This window comes from Leopardus geoffroyi, chromosome A1 (genome assembly GCF_018350155.1).
Source record: "Leopardus geoffroyi isolate Oge1 chromosome A1, O.geoffroyi_Oge1_pat1.0, whole genome shotgun sequence".
NCBI classification, from domain to species: domain Eukaryota; kingdom Metazoa; phylum Chordata; class Mammalia; order Carnivora; family Felidae; genus Leopardus; species Leopardus geoffroyi.
The window spans coordinates 202,864,299-202,889,032 of record NC_059326.1 but is presented as its reverse complement, the minus strand read 5'-3'; the positions used below and the strand labels follow the sequence as shown (position 1 = coordinate 202,889,032).

Below are 24,734 nucleotides of genomic sequence, written 5' to 3'. Positions count from 1 at the left end.
TGAAAAGTTATTTATATCTGTATACAGTGCCCACTAATACTCTTGCTTACCAAGTACACAGTCTCGGTCAAGGAAAAAGGCAATTAATATGCTCTGACTTGAACATCACTGTTTTTTTTTCCCAAAAATTTGTTTATACAAATGCAACAATCTTAGCATAGTAATTTTATCTGAGAACAGGGTCTTTGGATGCTATGGTCTGTTTTTGGAGGTTGGAAGAAAATGCAAAGGCTGACCTATAAAATACTTCTGATAATTTTATCCTCCTTAGCTCCCTATGCATCTCTCCAAAGCACACTGGGTTAGAAAATAAGAATGCTGCTTTGTATTGTTTTCACTCTGCTAGCTAGATGTGGGAATATGGAATATAACTTAATCTCTGTGGATCACAGGCTTCTTATCTCTAAAATGTGAATTAATTGAGAATACAATAATAATAAGGATATCTAAACAGAAAAATCTTCCTTCTTTCCAGTGTCAATAACATCATAAAATGGAACCTAATATCTTTTAAGCCAAGGAAATATCGATGCTAATGTTGTCTACATAGCATTAGCTATCTGGATGATAATCGAGCCATTTAAAAAATGCAGATACGTTCCTATAGATATGTTCTAATATAGGTGAGCCCCCATGCATACTCATTCTCAGAATACTGATTATACTGATTATTTTCTTTGTTATGATTCTTTAAAATTGCATACATTCAGCCTCCAGTTATTAATATCTAAAACTCAGATGGAAAATGGGATATTTTATGATAAGTCTACAAAATGTGGTGATATGGCATTCTTTATGCTAGATGTTTCAGATTGCTAATTAAAGGTATTATTACCGTGATTGCATAAAGAAGACTTTGTTAATTTATTGAAGTTAGAATCTAGTCATCTGAATCATTTTTTAAAAAAGGAGAATTGATCTATAAACGTAATTTTTAAAATTTTATGATTTCTCCAACGCACAACTTCCTGTAGCTTGCATGACTAGGAGGCTATAATATTGCCAAGAAGCCAGGAAGAATGAGTCATCCAATCAGGGAATGGTGTTCCAATAAAGAAAACTTCCAGACAATTAACACTTTTACCCCTTTACCCTTTAAAAGCATTTCAGAAGAATCATTCCTCAAATCAGTTGTAAAATTCCTGATATTTGGAGTAATGTTTACCACCTTTTTAAAGGTAAATTTAAGTGTTTTTTAGAATTTTTGTGTTTGTTTTTAAGTACTAAAAATTTTGGATGAAAAATCTGGAGAAATAAAATGGTGAATGCAATTTAAGAAAAAGTAAGTCTGGCTAAACTGGAAAACAAAATTCCACAATTATCATCTATTTGATTCCCATGCGGCTGTTTGAGAATGTTCACTGCTCTTGTAAGAAGCATGAACTGTTCACTATTTTCTGGCCATTACAATGACGTGATTCGGAGCCTCCTCACCTTTTAAAGTATGTGTAAGCCAAAATTCTCATGTCTATAAAACCAGCTCAGCTGTACAATCTGCCTGCCATATGCCACCAAAACAGAGGGAACAAACAGCGTAGTAAAAATACATTTTATAAACTGGTCAAAATTTGGTGGACCCAGATGCAGGATAGGAGTCCTCCAACCAGAGCCTGATCTAAACCAGTTGAAAGCTACCTGTGCAGACAGAGCATGGTCCGACACTGCACTGTGCCACAGGACTGGCTTTTTAGTTGTGAAATGTGGTTTTTAATCATTTTCCTGTTCTTGCTCTGCTGTAAATTCATTTCTCTCTTTCCCCTCCATGCACCTACCTTCAGCAGCTCTGCACCTGTTTCTAATATGTTGCTTTTCCACTAAATTCAAGGGTGGAACTTAATTCAGGCAGTCATGATTACTAGCAATCTGTTCTCAATGAGGAAAAAGTGGAAATAATCTATTTGTGTCATTTAGTAGACATCTTGAATCCGCTCCGAATATTGCTTAATAAAACTGCAATACTGAAGTTGAAGATTATTTTTCATTAAATATGCTAATGCTACGTATTTTAATAGTGGCTTTTCCCCAAATGCTTAAATAACTTCCAAAATTTTAGCTCATTAGTTTTAATAATAACTTGGTGAAGTAGGAGGACAGCAAGAAATCTTTTAAATTGAATATACTATTCTAAGATAATTTTACTTGGCAAAGCTGAAGCAGTAAATATGAAATATAATAATCTATCTTATATTATCATCTGAATAATATGTTTGGACCCTTTAAGTAAAATATTGGTATAGTCAGAAAAAAGTTGAAAATATCTTGCATCACAGTGGTTTAGACTTGCCTCATTTGTATAGTGGAAGTACTTAATTTGTATTTAAAGTTCAGACAATATGTTAAGTGCAAAATTCATGAGTTCTTAGGCACTGTTGGTGGGAATGCAACCAGTACAGTAACTTTGGAAAACAGAATGGAGGTTCCTCAAATAATTAAAAAATAGAATTATTTTTTTTTTCAACGTTTATTTATTTTTTTTGGGACAGAGAGAGACAGAGCATGAACGGGGGAGGGGCAGAGAGAGAGGGAGACACAGAATCGGAAACAGGCTCCAGGCTCTGAGCCATCAGCCCAGAGCCTGACGCGGGGCTCGAACCCACGGACCGCGAGATCGTGACCTGGCTGAAGTCGGACGCTTAACCGACTGCGCCACCCAGGTGCCCCAAAAAATAGAATTATTATGTGATCCAGTAATTGCACTACTAGGTATTACCCAAAGAATATGAAAACACTAATTTAAGTGGATATATGCACCCCGATGTTTACTGCAGCATTATTTTCAATAGCCAAAATATGGAAGCGCCCAAGTGTCCAATGATGGACAAATGGATAAAGAAGATGTGACATTTGAAAGAAAACCAGAAAACCATGAAAAAGAGAAACACAAAAAAGAATCAGATAAAGTCTTCAGAAACAACCACAAAACAAGCAATGAAATGACAATAAATACCTATTAATAATTACTTTGAATGTAAATGGACTAAACGCTCCAATCAAAAGGCATAGCGTGACAGAATGGATTGAAAAACAAAGACCCATCTATATGCTGCCTACAAGAGGCTTTGAACACTCTTAAAAATTTCAAATCTAATCATACCTCTCTTCTGCTTCAAATTCTTAAAAGACTTATAGCCGTTAGGGTACAGTACAACATGGTCAAGTAGGCCAGTGAGGTTCTCCCAACCTGACACATGTTAATCTCTTCAGTCTCATCCAGAGCCATTTCACTTTTCTCTGCTCTAAGCACACTTTCGTGTGTGTTCTTGAATCATGGCAAACCTTTTCACACCTCTGTGCATTCCCTCATGTTGTTCACTTCACCCTCTCCCTTCTACTCATTCTTTGGGTTTCTTCATAAATCTTTTTTCCTTCTCCCCGCCCCCACTACACCCCATAGGAATCATGTCAAATTCTTAAAATCCCTTATTGCGTCTTTACATTTCGTTTCATAGCACTTGAAAATTTTTATAAGAGTTCACTGCTTTCTTCGAATCTTGTTACTGGGTGTCATGCCCCTCCCTCTCCCATCTACTGTACTATAAGAAGCTTGATGAGGGAGAGTACCATATTTATTTGTTCACATTGTATGCCTAGCCTCTATTACCAGACCTGACACATAGTAAGTATTTGATAGATATGCATTGAACAGATTAAAAAAAATAGACTATTTGGGACCTGACTCACATAACACCTTATCTCTAGAGGCTATTTGGATTATAATTCCTTATAAAAAGAATGTCATTTACAATGGTTTTATTAACTAGAGTGTCCCTATTTACTTACAAGCCTGGAATTCCTGTTCCTGTTTAATATGTTGTGTTAACCTAGAGTAAGCATTTATGTAGTTATCTACTTGATCTTGGAACCTTATAGTCTAGGTTAAGAGTACACCATATCTCATGCACTGCTAATTTACATTCCTAAAAGACAGCTTCAATTACTACATCCCATTGCTGAAATTTTGCAGTGGGTATCCTTTCCCCAATGTACGATTTCATCATTTCCGCATTCAAAACTACTATATGTGGACTATAACCCAATATTATTTCACAGTTTCCCCAGCAAGGTAGTTTTTGCTTCACTCAAATTAGACAATTCAATATTCCCACACATATCCACCTCTGGGCCTTTGTAGATTTTATTCCTGTCTTCCAGCAATCTTCACAAAATTAGGGCTCTTTTCTGGGGCATTTCTCTCATAGTGACTATCTCTGCCTGTTGATTCCCAGGAGCTGAATTTAATGTACTTTAAAGTGGTTGTGTTGCCCAATGTTCTCAGGCCAAGGAGATCCTGCATTCTTTAAGGCCTATTTCAAATGTGACCCCATGATCTGACTAAGCAAATACAAGCTACATTCAGTAATTATTATCCATTGTGGGTTCTTGCCAGACTAATGGATCTCTGGTGACCAAGCTTCTGCCCTGTGAAAGTGCTTAATAATATATTTATGTCTTACGATATATAAGGGACAAAAAAAACAATATAGCACAATACTTGAAAGAGAACTTTGGGGAGTACAATTCAAATGAAAATTCAAACATTTCTAAAAAAATTAAGTCAGTAGATCAATCAAAAAAGAAAAATGGTAGAAAATGCAACTCTACTTTAGAGCCATTATAAGAAGCTGTTAGATGAGCCACAAATGATAAATGTAAACTGCAAAGAATTAAATGAAGGATTGCTAAGGGCCAATTTTTGTCACTTTGTGCAGCCCTGGAACCATGAATACCTACAGCAAAGGTAAGGGAAATTTCAGTCTATAACTAGAATATTGGTATAGAAAGTATCATTGAGTGAAAAGGGATATCATATCTCCTCATAGAATATATTAAAATATAAAGGTTGGTTGAAAGTTGGTGGTATAAGAGATTTACAATTGGCAAATTTCTATTTTTCACCTTAGTTAAATTAACAGCTTCAAACTCTCTCCCTTTACTTGCTCCTAGCATTATAACAGTACTTAGTGTAAAACATTTTTCTCTGCTGAAAATAAAGCATCATCATTCTGCCAGGAGCCTGGTTTGTTAGCAGCTCAAGTGGTCACATGAAGCTAACCCCAGGGCTACTGCACTGGCTGTGTTCCTAGGAGAAAATCTCAAAGATATCCCCAGTCTTAGGATCTCCTTGGCCTGAGAACATTTGGCAATACTACCACTTTAACATACCGGAGTATGTTAAATTCAGCTCCTGGGAAGCAAAAAGTATATGGTATAGCAGCATTGGAAATCTTTCTGACTAATTAAGGAACCATGTGGGAGTTGTGCTCGTGGCATTCTCATTTGTAAAGGAAGGAAGACTTTACGAAGAAGGAAGAAAAAGCAAGTGAAACATTTTGCTGAATGCACATGGATTTTAGAGCTACATCTTCCTCCTAAGAATGTTCCCAATGAAAATGAAGGCATCCAGCCATTTTTAATTTAAGCATTGGGTCAAATTGATTTTCCAAGGTCAAGATCGTTATAACTTCAAAGCCTCTTTGCTTTTCTGAGGATAAATACTAACACAGCCCACAAAATCAGTAAACCAAACTAGCAGCTCAACTGACTAAATTTCTTGATAATGAAGACAGGTTGAAAAGCAGGATGTAAATGTTCTTCCTTTCTTTTCAAAATAATAGCATTACCTACAAACTATTGTATTCACTACTCCAAATTTTTCCTCTTTGCTCTGGTTATAGAGTCTTTTTTTTTTGAAGACTCAGAATTGCATGGCAAGAGTGATGAACTCACCCATCCATCTTTTCTAGACAATGGGTTCCATCATGTCCTAAAGGAGAACACCCTCCTGATCAACCCAGAAACAAAGAAATTGCTTCAACCCTGATGAAAGACACTTTGATAATGTACCTTTTACTTACAGAGAAATCAATCTCAGAATTCCAGAGGAGAAAGCATACTGAAAATTAAATTTTCATCTGTGTTTAAGGTAAATACATACATATAATACATAAGCAAGTAAGTGCTGTAACATGAAGCAAGATCTTTACAATACGCTTTTGTATCAGTAAATAAACAACATAACTTTTAAAAGATGTGTTATGTATACTCAAGTGACAGCATTCAGAAAAGTTCAAATTGTGAACTCTTATTCTTATTTATGTTAGAATAAAGGCCAGACCAGTAAACATTCTAAATCCTCACTGTCCCTTCTGCGTACTGTTGTAACCTCAGCATCATAATACTGAGGTTTCTGTGTATAGAGCTGAGCTACACAAAAGTTGAGAAACAAGTGTTCCCATCATGGTGCTTATACTCCCCTGGACTGATAAAATAGATACAATAAACTCAGAGAAGATGTCACAGCCCTCCCAAGAGAAGGGCATAACCCATGTAAATAGTGAAAGGGGTAAAAATATATAAAGGGGTAGGGTGAAGGGTATAACAGGTCAGACTCATTTAGTTTGTTGAGAAAAATGTATTTGCCTGGAAATGAAGTTTGGTGGAGAGATTTGTAAGAATTTAAAAGTTGATATGGCATCATCCGTCCTTCACCCAAATTCTTTTGGAAGGGCCTATTACCGATGATAAAATATCTACATTAACCATAGTAACTTTAACTGATGTGAAATCTGCTTTATTGCAAATGGGATTTGAGTGGATTGAAAATGAGAGGAGGTCTTGGTGCTTAGCTTTTTGTCTTTGGTCATACCATTAGCTTATACAACTTTGGGAGATTAGACTGATTAAACAAGAAAAAGATTTCTTTTTTTTTTTTTTTTTAATTTTTTTTTTCAACGTTTATTTATTTTTGGGACAGAGAGAGACAGAGCATGAACGGGGGAGGGGCAGAGAGAGAGGGAGACACAGAATCGGAAACAGGCTCCAGGCTCTGAGCCATCAGCCCAGAGTCTGACGCGGGGCTTGAACTCACGGACCGCGAGATCATGATCTGGATGAAGTCGGGCGCTTAACTGACTGCGCCACCCAGGCGCCCCAAGAAAAAGATTTCTATGGATTAAGAAATGTATGCGATAGTCCCGTTAATAGTTTTTCATTTACAAGGAAAAAATAAGGATATGGATTATGAATTAAAATCAAGAAAAAAAACATTTTCCTGGACCGACTAGGTTTAGGATATTATGTTGTTGCTATGATTACATAAAACTGTATAATTCAATATGGCTGCATATAGGATTACATACAACTCACTTTTGTGAGTGAGAAACTACTTCTATTAAACCATACCTTCTTAGTCCAAAGGGCCTTTCATGAGAGTCATATAAACTCATGCTAAGATGAAGAAAATTGTATCATTGTTCTTTTGGATAAATTTAGCTTTTAAATTTCTTATCATTATTAAATTGAGAATATGTAATTTTTAAAAATTTATATAATATAATCAATATTTGAAGCCTGGAGTAGCACTGGCTCACTGTCTTGGGCTCTACCATTAGAAAGCATGGTCTATTTAAACAAATCATTCCTGCACCTGTCTTGGATTTATACGCTCTGCTTCCTGGATTCAGGAAGCTATTCAGTGTATAAAGGTATTTCAATGTGATAATTTCCTCATATAATTAACATGATTCTTCAGTCATATTCAAATTTTACATTAAAAATCTTTCATGCACATTAAGTCTACCAAGGTGAGTTGAAAGTTTTTCTTATTCTAAGTTCATGATGTGTTTTATGTTGTAATTCTTCCTTATTACAGAGGGAAAACTGTACACCTAAAAGCTGCTATTACTATAATTATATGACAGGAAGGCGAGTGACAAGTCTAAAAATAGTAGTAGGCTCCCTGGGGGTGCCCAAGTGTTAGAACTAAGTTGCAGTAGTACAAAGGCACAGGATGATGAAAAGCAGTTTCATCTCCTGAAGAGTAGGTGAACTGCAGACCTATCTAGAAAAGAGAGTAACTACCCAACGTCAGTTAAAAAAGAAAAAAAAAAAAAAGGAATACTCATCACTTTGGGGAGTTTTTCTAAATTTTTTTTTAATGTTTATTTATTTTTGAGAGAGAGAAAGAGACAGAGTAAAAGCAAGGGATGGGCAGAGAGAGAGGGAGAATTCCAAGAATTCCAAGCAGGCTCCAGGCTCCATGCTATCTCAGGGCCCGATGTGGGGCTCGAATTTGCAAACTGTGAGATCATGACCTGAGCTGAAGTTGGATGCTTAACTACCAGCCACCCAGGCATACTTTGGGGAGTTTTTCTAGATAGGTATTTTCCAAATATCTAATTTTTAAATTAATTGTTTTATACAATTATTTTATTTTATTTTATTTTATTTTATTTTATTTTATTTTATTTAAGTTTATTTATTCTGAAAGAGAGAGAGAGCAGGCATGAGCAGGGGAGGGCTGTCAGCATGGAGCCCAATTTGGGCTCGAACTCATGAACCCATGAGATTATGACCTGAGCCGAAATAAAGAGCTGGACGCTTAACTGACTGAGCCACTCATGTGCCCCCAAAGTACGTTTTGATCACTTAAAAATACATGGGGGGGTTGGCACGGAAGGCAGAGACAACAAATTAAATGTTCAAGGTGCACACATTTATCCAAAGAAACCATACTCTGATGCATTTTTCAATCAACATTTCCAAACAGTTGACTAGGGAACATTTATATGTATAGGTGACCCTTGAAATAGCCTGGGGGTTAAGGGTGGTGACCCCACAGCACAGTTGAAAATCTGCACATAACTTTTGACTCCTCCAGAACTTAACTACAAACAGCCTGTATAAAGTGGTCTCTCATATACTGGTTTATAAAAGTAAATGGTGATGCAAGGATAAAGCCTCCAGGAGGCCTCAATTCCATCAGAGCTCCACAGATATCAAGAAGGTAGAATGAGAATTTTCCTGAGCAGATTTCTTCAGAGAGAGTGATTGTTCTGAGTCCCTTTCTCAGCCCCCTTTGGGATAGAGGGTGGGAGGGCTACCTTCTAACACTTTACCTGGGGAGACACCTTCAAGAAAACCATTTGGGTATCTCTGAAATAAGATCATATTGTTGGGAGTCACATATAAGAACACAGAATTAACTTGTGGACAGGGTCTGACTCCTGCCAAAGAATTGGGGAAGGCTAGACACAGGATCCTCATTGCTTTGGTGGTAGGAGGCAGAACACTGAGGGATGGGTGAAGAGAGGGACGCAGGAGTGCTTCTCTGTGGACCAGATCTGAGCCACACAGGGAGCCAGCTTTACATCTTGGGTCCTGTCCAAGAGTACCACCTGGCAAAGCAAGGAGCCCAGAGCAGAAGGAGGTTGGAGATAACTTCCGGATTTCGCAGGACTAAGGAAGTGCAGGAGGGAGACTCAGGGGGTGTTACCTGAAGAGCCCAAAGGATCTCATAAAGAAGTGTCAGCTTTAATCATCTGCCATACCCATCAAAGAACATTAGCATAACACATCTAGCAAGGGATTAAAACTGCTTCTTCCTGGGGCTCCTATGTGGCTCAGTCAGTTAAGCGTCTAACTCTTGATTTCAGCTCAGGTCATGATCTCATGGTTTGTGAGTTCAAGCCCCGCATCGGGGTCCACACTCAAAGTGTGGAGCCTGCTTTGGGATTCTCTCTCTCTCTGTGTCCCTCCGTGCATGCATATTCTCTCTCTCTCTCTCCTCTCAAAATAAATAAACTAAAAACAACAACAACAACAAAAAACTGCCTCTTCCCTTCCCTTTAATCCCTCCTTGTGTCTTCTCCCTAGTGACAAATAGTAGCTCCTAATAGGCTTATAACAGGAGAGAGAAGAGAGCCTATGGAGTATGTTCTAATTCCTGGCTTCTAGCCCCAAAAAGATCTTGGAGGGATTTTATTTGTTCAGAAAAAAATGACCCTTTTGCTAAATAAACAGTTGGAGACAAAAAATTTGATTGCTTTTGGTTATTTCTGAAATTGAGCTTGTTCAATATCCCAGTTACAGAAACTATGAAGCTTGCTAGTAATCCAGAGCAGAGCATCAGGAGAGGCACATTTTAAATGCCACCTGTCTCATGCTTTAAAGTCACCTTATCTGGCAGAAGAGGAAAATGTAGCTGTCTGAAATATCAGAATACAAAACATGATACCCCATGAAATCAGCAGCATACAGTGTGATTCAAGTCAGAGTTTAATCTGCAATGCTACATCACATTTTTTTTGGTCAAGAGTGAAAATAATGATGATGATGATGGTGGTGACGATGATGATGATGACGACACTCTAGCCCTTTCAGATTACTATCATTGGGAAATTGCGTAGATAAGGATCTCAAAATCAGAGGACCTAATGCTACTGCTTAGGATGATAGAACGGCTTCAGGTTGGGAAAGCAAGAACGAACAGATGTTCCCTAGGAAGACAGAATTAAATGACCCTGAGATTCCAGACATACACAGTAGGCTGGATAACTTGCAGTAGACTAGAGCATACAGTAGTGCACTAGACTAGATTTGATCAATACTTTCACTGCAGCCAAACTGTAGGGCAAGTGATGGAGAGACAACAGACAATGTCGAGGAATGAATTCTGGGGCCAGATTAGGTGGGTTGAACCAGTGCAATCTGAATGACTACTATAAAATGTATTGGAGCTCTTTCTTTTACCTCAAAAATATAAAATTATTTTTGATGAAAAATAACATCAGTGAAAATAACATCGATATTAATTTTACAGTCATCCATGGAGATGGTTCTAATACACTTAAAGACAAATATTAACTACAAGAAAAAGCAGCTTGTCAAAAAGATAAACATAAAATTGTTATATGACCCAGCAATTCCACTCCTAGGTACATGCTTAAAAGCAATGAAAACAGATACTCATATTACACTTGTACTCAAATTTTAACAGCAGCTCTATTCACAATAGCCAGAGGAGGAAACAACTCAAGTGTCCATCGACTGATAAATGGATAAACAAATGTATTATATCCATACAATGGGATATAAATGAGCCAAAAAAAAGTAACTAAACTGATATATGATACAATTTTGATGAACTTTGAAAACATTTAAAAGGTCATATATTGTATAACTCTAGGAAACATTCAGAATAAGGAAATATATATATATATATATATATATATATATATATATATGTATATATTTGTAATCAGCTCTTTCTGTGTAGATTGTACCATATGTCAAAAAAGTAACAAAGGACTACCTCAGTATGCTTGCCTTCTATTAAGCCCTTGTAATATCAAGAACTTGACGATTTGAATTATTGCAGGCATCATAACATCTTTGCTTATAAATGTCTATGATTGCGTAGTTGAATTAATTGGGTTTCCAAGTTAAACCTGGCTTTGTTTTTATTTTTTTTTTAATTTTTAATGTTTATTTATTTTTCAGAGAGAGAGAGAGACAGAGAGAGAGACAGACAGACCATGAGTGGGGTAAGGGCAGAGAGAGAGGGAGACACAGAATCCCAAGCAGGCTCCAGGCTCCATGCTGTCAGCATAGAGCCTGATGCAGGGCTCGAACTCATGAACCACAAGATCATGACGTAAGCTGAAGTTGGAAACTTAACTGACTGAGCCACCCAGGCGCCCCTAAGCCTGGCTTTAAAGCAGGTCTAAAAACATAAAAATAGTAAATTCACCTAACATGCAGTGCAATGGTAATAAATGCAATACCAGAAATTGAAGATTTGGTTTTAAGAAAAATAGGTACCAATGATGCAGACAGAAGGAGATGGGAAAAGAGCATTTTTTTTTCTAAAGCAGTATCAACTGGGGGCGCCTGGGTGGCTCAGTCGGTTAAGCGTCCGACTTCAGCCAGGTCACGATCTCGTGGTCCGTGAGTTCGAGCCCCGCGTCAGGCTCTGGGCTGATGGCTCAGAGCCTGGAGCCTGTTTCCGATTCTGTGTCTCCCTCTCTCTCTGCCCCTCCCCCGTTCATGCTCTGTCTCTCTCTGTCCCAAAAATAAATAAACGTTGAAAAAAAAAATTAAAAAAAAAATAAAGCAGTATCAACTGAAAGAGAAAAAAACAGTATAATAGAAACATACACCTTGCTGCAATCTTATCTTAAATCCCCATTATGTTAGCCCAAATTCCTTCGAGTATACAATTTTCAGTCAAAGTCACCAAAGTCCTCTCCCTTACTATGTGCTTTGTTTTTTTTTCCAGTTTAATTGGAGGCTTTATTTTAAAATGAACCTTGAAGCAATTTTGGTGGTTCACCTCTTCATTATTTCAGTAACAAAATACCAACTTGCTCATTGCAGTAGTCGATGGCAGTGTCATTACATTCAAGGGAAATAAAGTATCTGGGTTCCTTTTCTCGTATTGTGTGATTATAGTGTTGAAAATGTCTGTAAATAAAACAACAACTGAAACAATCTTTGGCTGTTTTGTAAGTAATTACAAGTCTAAGCTGGTTATCACTCACTAGAAGTATTCTAGAACTACTTTAGCCATTGCTTCCAGAAATGCTGTTTGGCAAGGTGTATACTATATAGTTTGCCATGTTTAACTAAACTTCTGCATTATAAAATCTTCCTTCAGTTAGGAAATACTCTTCTTTATCTGTCAAAAAGTTAAGGATGTTTGGTCGAGTATACAATTACTGTCTGACTATCCAAAGTTTAGCCCCAGCGAAAGTAATTCAGCATATGAAAAAAAAAATCCAATGAATGTATCATTGCATATATTTACTTTTCTCTCTCTTGAGAAAAGTTTAAAGCTGCAATCATTTTAATTAACACATTGTGCAGAAGAATGCACGACAGCAGCTGTTAATATGCATTTTTAAGACTAGAGGGTGTGGTGACTTATCTAGATATAAGAGCAACATATGTTCAGCTAAGCATATGGATTATAATATAAATTATGATTGTAATGCAGAGAAACAGAGGGACATGTGCAATGGCTGCCTGTTTTCATTTAATTGCTAACATTTTTCTAACATACATTAGAGGAGGCGTTATATTATTTTACTGTGGAAATATGATAGAACATGATCGATGATAATACTTTAAATCAGCTTAATGCATTCTGAAACATGTAACTGTTTTTTCTGTGAATGTAAATTCAGATTTAAAAACGTTATTCAACAAATAAATTGAAAACAAATAACTATATAGCAAGCATCTTAAAGCAACCTTAAAATATCAAAACAGACTGTGTTTTCCTGTTTTATCCATTTTGTTTCATTATGTTTTTGACAGAATAATGGTTTAGTTACTGTGAACACTATTAATTCAATTTACAAACTAGCTGGTTGGAGATGGTAGTGATGAAACAAATTACCTTCTCTTGATATTGGCGCCTTGAAGAATCCAAAGACTGGATTAAAGCCGTGGCATGGCCAACAAACATGGCATAGCAGGTGGCCCCAACGATCATGCTCAGCATGGTAATCCAGAGGTCAGACATGCTGACTGGGGCCTGGGCTCCATACCCAATGCACAGCATGTGACTCATAGCTTTGAAGAGTGCATATGAATACTGCTTTCCCCACGAATCATTCTGGAAGAGAAGGGAAAGAGAAAACACGCTGAGTCATTAGGATGGCAGAATAAAAAGTGAGTATGACCTGTACACAAAAACATTATAGAGTAACGAGTATGGAGAAACATCCTTGTAATGGAACATTTAATTGCTACTCAAATGACCTGCGGTTTCCAAAACTTGCCCACCACTAGGAAACAGAAATAATCTACTGATAATATATGCATTCCAGTCAGTTTTAGGTTTGTTGTCTTTAAAACTAAAATTCCTTTTGGGACAATGGTGTGACTGTCATATAAAAATGCCGAGAATGAATGCTGATAGACTGACTCCAAAGTTTCAAGGAAATGTGGTCATTTTCTTGCAACGTATTTGCAAGATGAGAAATGTTGCAGGTAAGTATGAAGTTGATGGGTCTATGTACAGGAATTTTTATCAAAACTACGATGTTTAGATTTAAAATCCAAATGGATATATTTGCATAGTCCTTAATTCTATACTTCTTAAATGAAAAATACACAAACATTTTGGCATTGCAGTTCTGATAAATGGAAAGACTTCCTTGAAGTCCTCTTTCAGGGTAATGTAGATTGGGATTCAAATGTCAGGATTGATGATGGATGAATCTTGTTGGCTTTTTATAAAATAAAATAAGCAAAATAATATCTTGGCAAAACCTCTAGAAAAAAAAGAGCTGACTTCTGAGATTAGTTACTGGATGCAATTTCTGAAAGCTTTCAAAAATTTACTCCAAACTCTATTCTACAAAAATAAGCTATTCAATATATCTTATCTACCCTTTGATAAAATTTAAAGGACTAATTGGATCAATTTGTATCAAGCTCCTGGCCCAAGACTTACAAAATTTATGAGGTCCAGTGCAAAATGAAAATTTGGGATCCATTAGTTCAAAATGTAAGAAAAAAGTGCTGTTAAAGATAATAATAGATACTAAATTTTCCTTTAAAATATTTTATTACTTATGATAGTTATAGTGATAGATGAATAACAACATAAATTTATATATTTCAAAAAATAATATTTTTGTGTCATAGTTATATATAATATGATAAATAGAAATGCTGTATTATTGTGATATATTGATCATATAATTTTTCTGGTTTAATTTTCTGCAAATCCATTTCATAGGTCATCAACATTTTTACAATTAGCAATTTCATTTTCAACTATAAAATTGTAAGTGACATCACTTGTTTTGGCTAAGGTAAGATCACAAATAATTTCTGATAGTTTCTGAGAAATTTTAAGAAAGATCTTTCTGTTGATGCACCTATTACTGGAACTACTTAGAATATTCTATAGATTATGATAATATTGGCATAAATTTCTGATTTAACATAAATTTTAGTACATCTGGAGCTGATGATTCTAATGGAACATTTTTCAATGAAGATTTAACTCTACACAAACTAGTTTCATGTATGAATGTGATTTTTAATTAAACTTTCTACTTTAAGATAAGTATAGATTAACATGCAAATTTTAAGAAATAATAGAGAACCCATGCACCTTTCATCCAAAATAGTAACATCCTGCAAAATATGTACAACGTTACAACCAGGAAATTGATATGGGTACAATCCATTGATCTCACTCATATTTCACTGATTTAAGGTGCTTGTTAGTGTGTGTACTTAAGTTTTATACAATTTTAACGCCTGTATAAGTATGCGTATTCCTCACCACAGTCAAGATACAGAACAATTCCATCACAACAAAGATCCTTTACACTGTCTATATGTTGAATTTAATGTAAATGTATGCACTGACATTTTAATATTACCTCTGACATTTCCTATAACTCGCTGAGGTTGTGCAAGCAACCAAAAGTAGTTTCATAATTCGTATATAATCCAAAATACCTGTTTATGTATTTTATTCCTTTATTTTCAATTATAAGGTAAAATTATACAAAAAATTCCTTTTTTTTTTGCTATTTATCGGTTCATTTAGAGTTTCATATGAAAATAGTGTTATTTTCCATCAAATATGATGATGTTTAAATATAATCTGTATTTCTAGGCTGGTGGATATTTGCTTTGCAATGTTGCAGGAGTTTTCAAAACTGGACATTGTAAACTGTGAAAAATTCTAATAACTCCCTGATGTGCTTTATTGCAACATCCATGTATACACCTTAACTTTGTAATAATTTGCTGACAAAGTTTACCATCTGAGTTATGCAAGCATTATTTTGGGAGTTAGGCAGATTTAATGTTCGTGTAGATACTGCAGGGATGGGATCCTGGGACTGATAGGCAGCTGTCCTCTCACCAAGATTCCTGTCCCTGCCGGCAGTGGGGGAGCTGCTCCTACCTCTTCCACTTGCTGCTTTTGCTGCTGTTGCTTTGGGGGTTGCTGTTGCCACTGGTAATCTGGCCCAGTTCTGGCTTGGCCACACTGGGGACACAGCATCCCAGACTGCGGAGGCAGGCAGATGTGCACCTTGCTGTCAGGCCAATTGCTTGGCTTCTGTGTTGCCCGCTTTGCCTGCGGGTCTGAACCTGTGTATGCAGAGTGGCCCCCTGAAGCTCCAATGCTCATGGTCATGTTGATGCTCCACTGTTCCCAGTGAACTTCATTTACAGAACATAAATTCACAGATAAAGTTATTGAGAATATCAAGATAGCAGCAGCGGAGCTTTATAACAAGCACAAGGTCCTTCTGGAGGTGGGTCCCTGTGCAACTAAAAGGTCATACACACATACACACAAAGATATCCCTGCCTTTGTCAAATTAACTTTTAAATTATTGGAAAATTTTAAGTTATTTAAAAATATATTGAATATACGTAGATAATTTTTTGTTCATGTTTTAATGGAGTTATCCAATTAGGAAAAATAGGACATGATAAAGCTGAAACACCCAACCTCATAAACTCTGGAATTGCATATGGCTGCTGACAAAAATAACCAGCCCCGTTTGGTTGAAAGAGTTAAGTTTCTTAAAGTGAAATTCATTGTTACTTATAAAATAAGGACATGTTGCCCCATCCATCCATCCATCCATCTATCCATCCGTCCATACATCCATCCATGTGTACACACACACACACACACACACACACACACGTGTAAAAATGAGATTCAATTTTAAGAAATGAAAATTATTTGCATATTATACTATGCATACAGTATAATGGACCCACGCACAAGTTTTCATTTTAAGAAATAAAATTCATTCCTTACACTTTTTTTCACACATGAAAATACATAGCTATACTTAACAAATAAACCTAAGGTTGCCCAAATTCTAGATGTTCCAGGAACTAGATATGGAGTATTCAATGAACAAAGAAATGTGTTCTATAAAAATCTTGAATATACATGTTATTTAAAGTGACATTAAACTTCCTGAAATTCAACTCAGTAATACACTGATATACTAAAAATGAATTTATTGCAAAGGCTTTAATTCCTAAGATCTATTCAAAGAATGAACAGAAAAGAAAAAATAAGCTTTGTTTGTTTCTCACTGGCTTTAAATCTCTTCTGGGCTCCCTTGGGACTCCAATTCCCTTGTTGTGGTGACTTCCATCTGGTACATGATGATCTTCTCATTTGCCTGGCATCTACTCCTAGATTAGGGCTGGGGCTATGTCTCATTGATCATGTTAAACTCTAAATTGCATGATTCGGTGGACACACTAAATATTTTTTGTTGAAAACACTGTTGTTGAAAAAAAGGGTGAATAAATCAATTTTGACTGTGCTGTTAAATCTAATGCAAGATTCCCTTCCTTACACAGGGGCATAGTCATGTTGTTAAGGCATCTTGATGGACATAGATATAATGGGAATAATTCAAAAGCCAATGGGGTGTCCAGGGGAGACTGCATTTTAATTATGTTTGTATTGTTTATTTTTTTGTTTTTGAGGGGAAACAGTAAGTGGAGCTGGAGAAGAGCATTTCAATTTCCCAGAGGAATGCAGTTAGATAATAGCCAAAGTAAGAATATGTGTTTAGGTTCATTTTCATTTATTTCCTTAGGCACATACCCAACACACGCACACACACACACACACACACACACACACACACACAGATTCTGGCTTTTTTTTCCCTACAAAAATGGATCATATCGTATATACTTCCCTGCATTTAGCTTTTATCACAGGAAAATTCCTCCAAATAATCTAGTGTTCATGTAACTATGTCAATTACCCATTGTTGATTTTGTTATAGTTAATTCTCCTATTTTTCTATTGTTTTCTAGTTTTTGCCACTATAAACTATTCTGTAATAAACAACTTTGTACATATAACCTTTATCTCTATCAAATAGATTCTCAGGAGTGTGTTTGTTGGGTCAAAGAGTAAAGTTTTCAATTGATTTTGAAATATATTGCCAGAATGTTTCAAAAGGCTGTAACTTTTCCAAAAACAAGTAAAATCACACTTCATCACCTTTTCTCGTGAGAAATAGTGGCCCACAGTTATTTTTATTTCCATTTCTCAGACTAAGAATTTGAGAATGTTTTCATATACTTATTAACCAACTGGACTTCTCATTTCTGATGAAATTCTTGTTTTTTTCTTATGAATTTGTAATACATAGTTGAAGACTGGATATCAATTCTTTAACTATTTGCTTTAAATGTCTATTCCTAATTTACTGTTTTCCTATTTATTTTTTAATGATATAATTTGCCATACAAACATTTTGATTACTTTATGTAGGAAAATAAATCTACAATTTCCCTGTGAGCTGCTGAACTTTCTGTATTGGTTAAAAAGATTTCCCTGGATCTATGATTATTCATATATAAGTGTTTTTGAGATATGTTATTTTTATATAACAGGGGCGCCTGGGTGGCGCAGTCGGTTAAGCGTCCGGCTTCAGCCAGGTCACGATCTCGCGGTCCGTGGGTTCGAGCCCCGCGTCGGGCTCTGGTCTGATGGCTCAGAGCCTGGAGCCTGTTTCCGATTCTGTGTCTCCCTCTCTCTCTGCCCCTCCCCCGTTCATGCTCTGTCTCTCTCTGTCCCAAAAATAAATAAACGTTGAAAAAAAAAAATTATATAACAGTGGTTCTCAACTGAGGATGATTCTGTCACCCAGGGAACATTGCTGAATTTTTTTGTTTTTATAACTGGAGGAAGTGTTGTTAACATCTAATAGGTACAGGGTAGTGCAGCTACTAAGTGCCCCCCACCACCCCACCAATTCACAGAGAAGCTCCCTCACAGCAAACAATTATGTGGCTCAGGGGCACCTGGTTGGCTCAGTCCATTAAGTGACAGACTCTTGACTTCGGCTGAGGTCATGATCTCACAGTTCATGAGTTCAAGCCCCAAGTCAGGCTCTACAGTGACAGCTCAGAGACTGCTTAAAATTCTCTCTTTTTCCCTCTACCTCTCCCCCACCCTCTCTCAAAAATAAACAAAAGAATATTAAAAAGAAGGAATTATTTGGCCCAAACTACAGCCGTGGTGAGGTAATAGATAGATTTAACAACGACTAGAGAAAAGCTATGTTCAAAAGCTATTGGAAGCCTAAGGGAGGTGAAATGAAAAGTGAAATAGCATAAAAGCATAAAGTATAAAACAAGAACAGCCATAAATAATTTTGAGGAGATAAGGTCTATAGAATTTAGCATATAAGATTTGTATGAAATGGTAAAAGAAAAAGGAAAGTAGAATAATTCAGGAGGTTATGGAAAATTCAGAAAGATTCAAGCAATTTAGGCTTTTCTTTACAGAGGAGACTGATCAGGTGTAGGGATCTTTTCTGTTATTCTACAAGACCAGAATCATTCTCTTTACACATTGAATTTTGTCTATGCGCATTGTGTACATGAGGGCCAACCCAGCCCTCACAGTGGAATGTCAGTATTTAGGCAGCAGCCATGTGATTCAGAGGCTGCTGCTGAAAGAACCCTAAATGGAAGAATGATATTTATACCATTACCGGCATCCTCTTTATTGGCTCCTACCCTCCCCACCAGCACCATCCACCATTACAATCCCAGCTACAAAAAGCTCAAGCCAGAAAGGTAGGTTGACTATGGCGATAAAACACACACATGGGGTTATCCTTGAAAAACAGTGTGATGGTAACAACATGAAGGGCTCTAAACTGCTCAAGGCACCAATTATTGTATTGATCTAATCAATCTTTCATCTGGTTGTTCTTATTGCCATTTGATAAATGATAATATTGAGGTAGAGAACATCGTGACTTGCCCAAGGTTACAAGTTTATAAGTGGAAGATTCATTGTTTTGAACCCAATCTGACTCTAGAGACCATACTATTAGCTACTACATGACACTGCTCTTGATTTTATAAGCATTATATTCATAATTTCAGGCAAAATATTAGGCTGAAAGACTAACTGATCAGCTCAAATCTCACATGAAAACCCTTATTTAATGTAGAAAATCAACATCAGGCAAAGAGGAGACCTAGAGAAGGAAAAACTTGGGGGTGCCTGGGTGGCTCAGTCAGTTGAGTGTCCGACTTCAGCTCAGGTCATAATCTCATGGTTCACAAGTTCGAGCCCTGTGTTGGACTCTGTGCTGACAGCTCAGAGCCTGGAGCCTATTTCCAATTCTGTGTCACCCTCCCCTCTACCCCTCCCCAACTTGTGCTCTATTTCTCTCTCTCTCTCAAAAATAAATAAAAATTAAAAAAAAAAAGAAGGAAAAACTAGATCTGATAGGGCATGGTGAAGGCCCAGGAATGTTTCTTTTCTTTTCTTTTTTCTTTTATTATGTGGCTGTTCTCCTTTCATTTTTTTAAAAAAATGACTCTATTGTATTTTAGTCTACATCAATAATAATAACATGAATGGGAAGACTATATACTCCACGTGATTTATCATATGATCCAAATATTACCAACTCCCATATGACTTGAATCCTATTGAAAGGAAATAAATATCTGTTAGCTCTGATTTAATCAGGGTTTCTCTTGTTTTCATGTAGGCAATGATTTACTAACAAACTGTTCCTTATAGATTTTTATTATTCAAAGAGTTTGCTCATTTAAGTCATCACTTCACTGAGGCATCACTGAATGTAATTATTTTTTTGAGGAAAACATATTGAGTCCAATTAACAAGAATATATATAAGTAAATTTGATTATTCCATCTGGCAACTCTCATACAGAAAAAAAATATATTTTAGGTTTATAGTCTAGGTTAATCTAGTTTCTAAGCATTTGTTTGATACACTGTTTATACCATTACTTAATTTGGATCAGGGCTATGACAAAAAAAGAAAAGAAATGTTTACTCTAGAGTTCCCTACACCTTCTGACTTAGGATGGTCAAACTCAAACTAAGCCATTTAGTATTCTGCCACAGGTATAAAAGTTCTCTGGTCCATCATCTTTATATGAACCAAAATTCTATTAATTTAGAAGGACAAAATATTCCATTATTGAACATCTGAATGAATTCTTCTTTATCATTTGAAATCAAATACAAGCATGAATCTAAGTAGGCAAAATTGGATATATAGAAGCAAACTTGGATATATAGAACTTGACTCAGAAATATCTACATCAACAGCTAAAGTATCAAATTTTGATCAGTTTCAATTTACTTCTTCAACCACTGAATAAACTTATCATTTACATCAATTTCAGTAATGCCAATCAGATACAAAGATACATTAAGAAGTTCTCAAGATAAGGAATACAGCTGAGCATAATCTGCCTGAAGTCATAAGAAGTGTAGCATAACAGGTCACCAATTCCAAAGTGTACCTTCAATTGAACATGAGTTTACTTAATCTGTGTATAAGAGAAGAGAGTCAGGGTAATAAATTGTTGTTCTCTATCAATTTTACAGTGCTGAAGTATGGTAACAATGGATAGACATCAGGAGCAAGATTTATACTGATTAGTGATTGAAACAGAGCTATCCTTGTTTTTAAGTACTCATTTGAGCATTTTTGTTTTTGGAAGTATGTCCCCTAGAATTGCTGGATTTGTAAATTACAAACAGAAACATTTAAGAAACATCTTTGAGGAGGTATCTTAGTTGAATTAAACATTATTCATGACATTTTGTTATAGATCATAGTAAGTGATAAGGTCAGTAGGAAGACAAGTGGAGATCAACTCAATGAGGCCATCCTAAATTGAATTATTCAGCAGAAACACTCTACATGCAATTCCTAAGGAGACTCAGGGAAAAGGCTGACAGCTATGTTGTGTGTAAGGTCAAAATGTAGATAATGAGAAAGAATATTTCTTAAAAATATATATATATGATGTGGCATTTCCCCCCAGTATAGTGCTTTGAAAGCAAATATTAACTCCAATGTAGGCAAGAAGAAAGAGAACCTGTCAACATTGTCCTTTGATTTCATAACTTGTCAACCTTGTTCCATAACATTAGCACTATGTTTTTAAATTAGGAAGTAATGAATTATTTCCAGGCAAATCACATGATAGAAGCTCTTGAAACCTTGAAATACATGGTTGTATTTTTAGAACTTTTTTAAAATTTTTATTTCAGAGAGAGAGAGAGAGAGGGAGAGAGAGAGAGAGAACACGTGCACATGGGAGAGGGGTCAAGGGAATAAGAGAATTCCAAGCAGGCTCCATACTCAGCGTGGTGCCTAATGTGGGGCCCAATCCCATGATCCCAGGATCATGACCTGAGCCCAAATCAAGAGTTGGACCCTCAGTTGACTGAACCCCCCAAGCGCCTCCGTATTTGTATTCTTGGTAGCATTACCTCCAAGTAATTTAAATGCCATGATTTTTAGAAATGACACTTTAAAAAATAATATACAATTACATATATTTTTCAGTTGGAAAAATGTATTTATTTATCTTATTTGTGACTGTTATGATCTGCTTCCAAACATTTGTACCTCTGAAATCAATCCTTTTGCATTACGGAAGGATTCAAATAGCTTTTAGCAATAAAATATAAAGTTACTGCATAACTAGATTACTGTTGCCATAAAAAGGACGATGTTTGGTTATTTTAAGTTCTAGACTTGTTCCCTGGACAATTAATCCCTCAAATTCTAAATATATGTTTTCATGCTTCAATCACATGATAAAATACAAAATCTGCATTAAGTAGATTGATAAATTAAAATTTAATGATGCTTGAGATTATGGATATTTTTTCTCGTATTTCTTTATGCACTGGTGCATTATTTTAAAATAAAAATTAAACATATCAATACATTATTTTTTAAGTTGGTGTGTCTATTAGCCTAATTTTTTATACTAAGAGTTAATTAATACTTGTTATAGAAAGGCCCCAAATCAGGTATTATTTTAAGATTTTAAGTGTGATTTTTCTATAATTAGTATTTTGAGCAAATATTATCATTGCTTGCTTGTACAAGTAAATATAAGTAAATATATTTTATTTTATTTTATTTTATTTTATTTTATTTTATTTTATTTTGCTTTAATGTTTATTATTTGAGAGGGAGAGAGAGGGAAAGAGAGAGAGACAGAGTATGAGCGGTGGAGGGGCAGAGAGAGAGGGACACATAGAATTCCAAGCAGGCTCCAGGCTCTGAGCTGTCAGCACAGAGCCCAATGTGGAGCTTGAACCCATGAACCCTGATATCAAGACCTGAGCTGAAGTGGAAGGCTTAACTGACTGAGCCAGACGTCCCTTATTTCATTTTATCTTAATTTTGCTTTTAATTTTTTTTAATGTTTATTTATTTTTTTTTTTTGAGAGAGAGAGAACGAGAGAGAGCATGAGTAGGGGAGAGGCAGAAAAAGAGGGAGTGAGAAAATCTGAAGCAGGCTCCAGGTTCTGAGCCATTAGCACAGAGCTCAACGCGGGGCGCAAACTCACAAACCATGAGATCATGACCTGAGCCGAAGTCGGATGGTTAACAGACTGAATGACCCAGGCACCCCAGCAAGTATATTTTAAATATTTCTGCACATATATCTATCCATAAACATATTTTATATATATACTTAAATATAAATGAACAATGGAAGAGATTAGCATACACTGAGTACTTTACTCCTTATGAGGTACTATTCTACGAACTCATTGCTCCTCATAACATTCTTGAAACCTGATATTGTTCTTACAGGTAAGAGATGCAAAAATTAGAAAAATTAAGAAACTTGCTCAAAGTCACACACATTTATCAGTGCCAAAGCTGGAACTGAATCACTGGTCTGTTTGAACTACAGTATAAACTGTCTCCATTCCAAAGATCACAGCCACATATTTCATAACCATGTATATAAGTAAAATACATAATCCTAATGCAAAAGTTTAAAGCATTTTAAGAACATAACTGTAGCACAGAAATTCTTTAAAATATATGTTCTCATCTCAACTAGCAAAAGGGAACGTCTACTACATCTTAAGGGAATTTAGAAGAAAAATGATCTCAGGTTTTCATCAGAGGAAACCTCTAAAGGGAAATTCCCTGGAGAGTTTGAGGTCAATAAAGATGCTTGGGTCATACAGTCATACTTCACTTTTTCCCATTGGCCAGGAACACTCAAAGGGTTCTCTTCTTTTCCTCCTATTCCCAAAGCCCGAGATGAAGCAAACTATCCTGGCATTGAACAGGAAGAGTCTTCTGGAAGGAGGTCCTTGTCTGAGGCTTAATCCTCCAGAGTATAGAAGGTGCATGCCACATAGGGAGGCAGATTCAGTCTGAACCACTTACGGATGCTGTGTGCTTCCACTAACACCTGGTCAAAGTAAAATAAGTAATGGCGGCACATCTCCAAACGTATCTCTAAATGCTATTATTTAATATGCACTTTTAAATTAATTGTATGGGTTTTAGTGGAGCAACTCTGCACTAATGATTTTCAAATTAGTAGATCATCTCTTTGATGGCACTCTCAAGTTGTTTAACTCTGCTAATTAGAGGTTTTAGCATATCGGTAGTTCTAAAAACTGCTAAAATTAAAGTGACATTGAAGTGAAACAAAGAAGCCTACCAATCCTTTTTGGTAGGCTCAACCTTCTGCCTTTAATAAGGAAAGTGGCCACCTGGGACATAAAAGAAGCAGGAATTAAGAACAGTTTTTCAGCTTGAGTGTAGCCCTTGGGTGATTATTGTTAATTATTAGATGATAAAATTTATTGTATGTGCAATTTTTTGCTTCTATAAATGTTTGTTACCATAGGAAAAACAAGGCATTATATTTTTCCTCATAGATAATTTACATATATGTCGATTTGTATGGTAGATGGTATAACATAGAACTTGTACTTTACTGGAAGATCAAATGAGAGGCATTATATAAAAGGCTGACATAAAGTGGCTCTATACAAAAGGGCTGATACCTAATGTGGTGTTCAGGTGTTTTCCATCTACATTTCTCTACATGAGGGTCTACATTTATTAATAGTGTGTATGTGTG

General features: G+C 36.0%; 1 protein-coding gene across 1 annotated transcript in view; it reads right to left on the bottom strand.

Annotated features, from left to right (window-relative positions):
- Nucleotides 1-24,734, bottom strand: part of HCN1 (hyperpolarization activated cyclic nucleotide gated potassium channel 1) — a 389,009-nt gene that overhangs the window by 94,955 nt on the left and 269,320 nt on the right. The window contains exon 4 of the mRNA XM_045438479.1: nucleotides 13,181-13,399. Within this exon, the coding sequence (XP_045294435.1) occupies nucleotides 13,181-13,399 (219 nt within the window). The remainder of the gene's footprint in view (nucleotides 1-13,180; nucleotides 13,400-24,734) is intronic.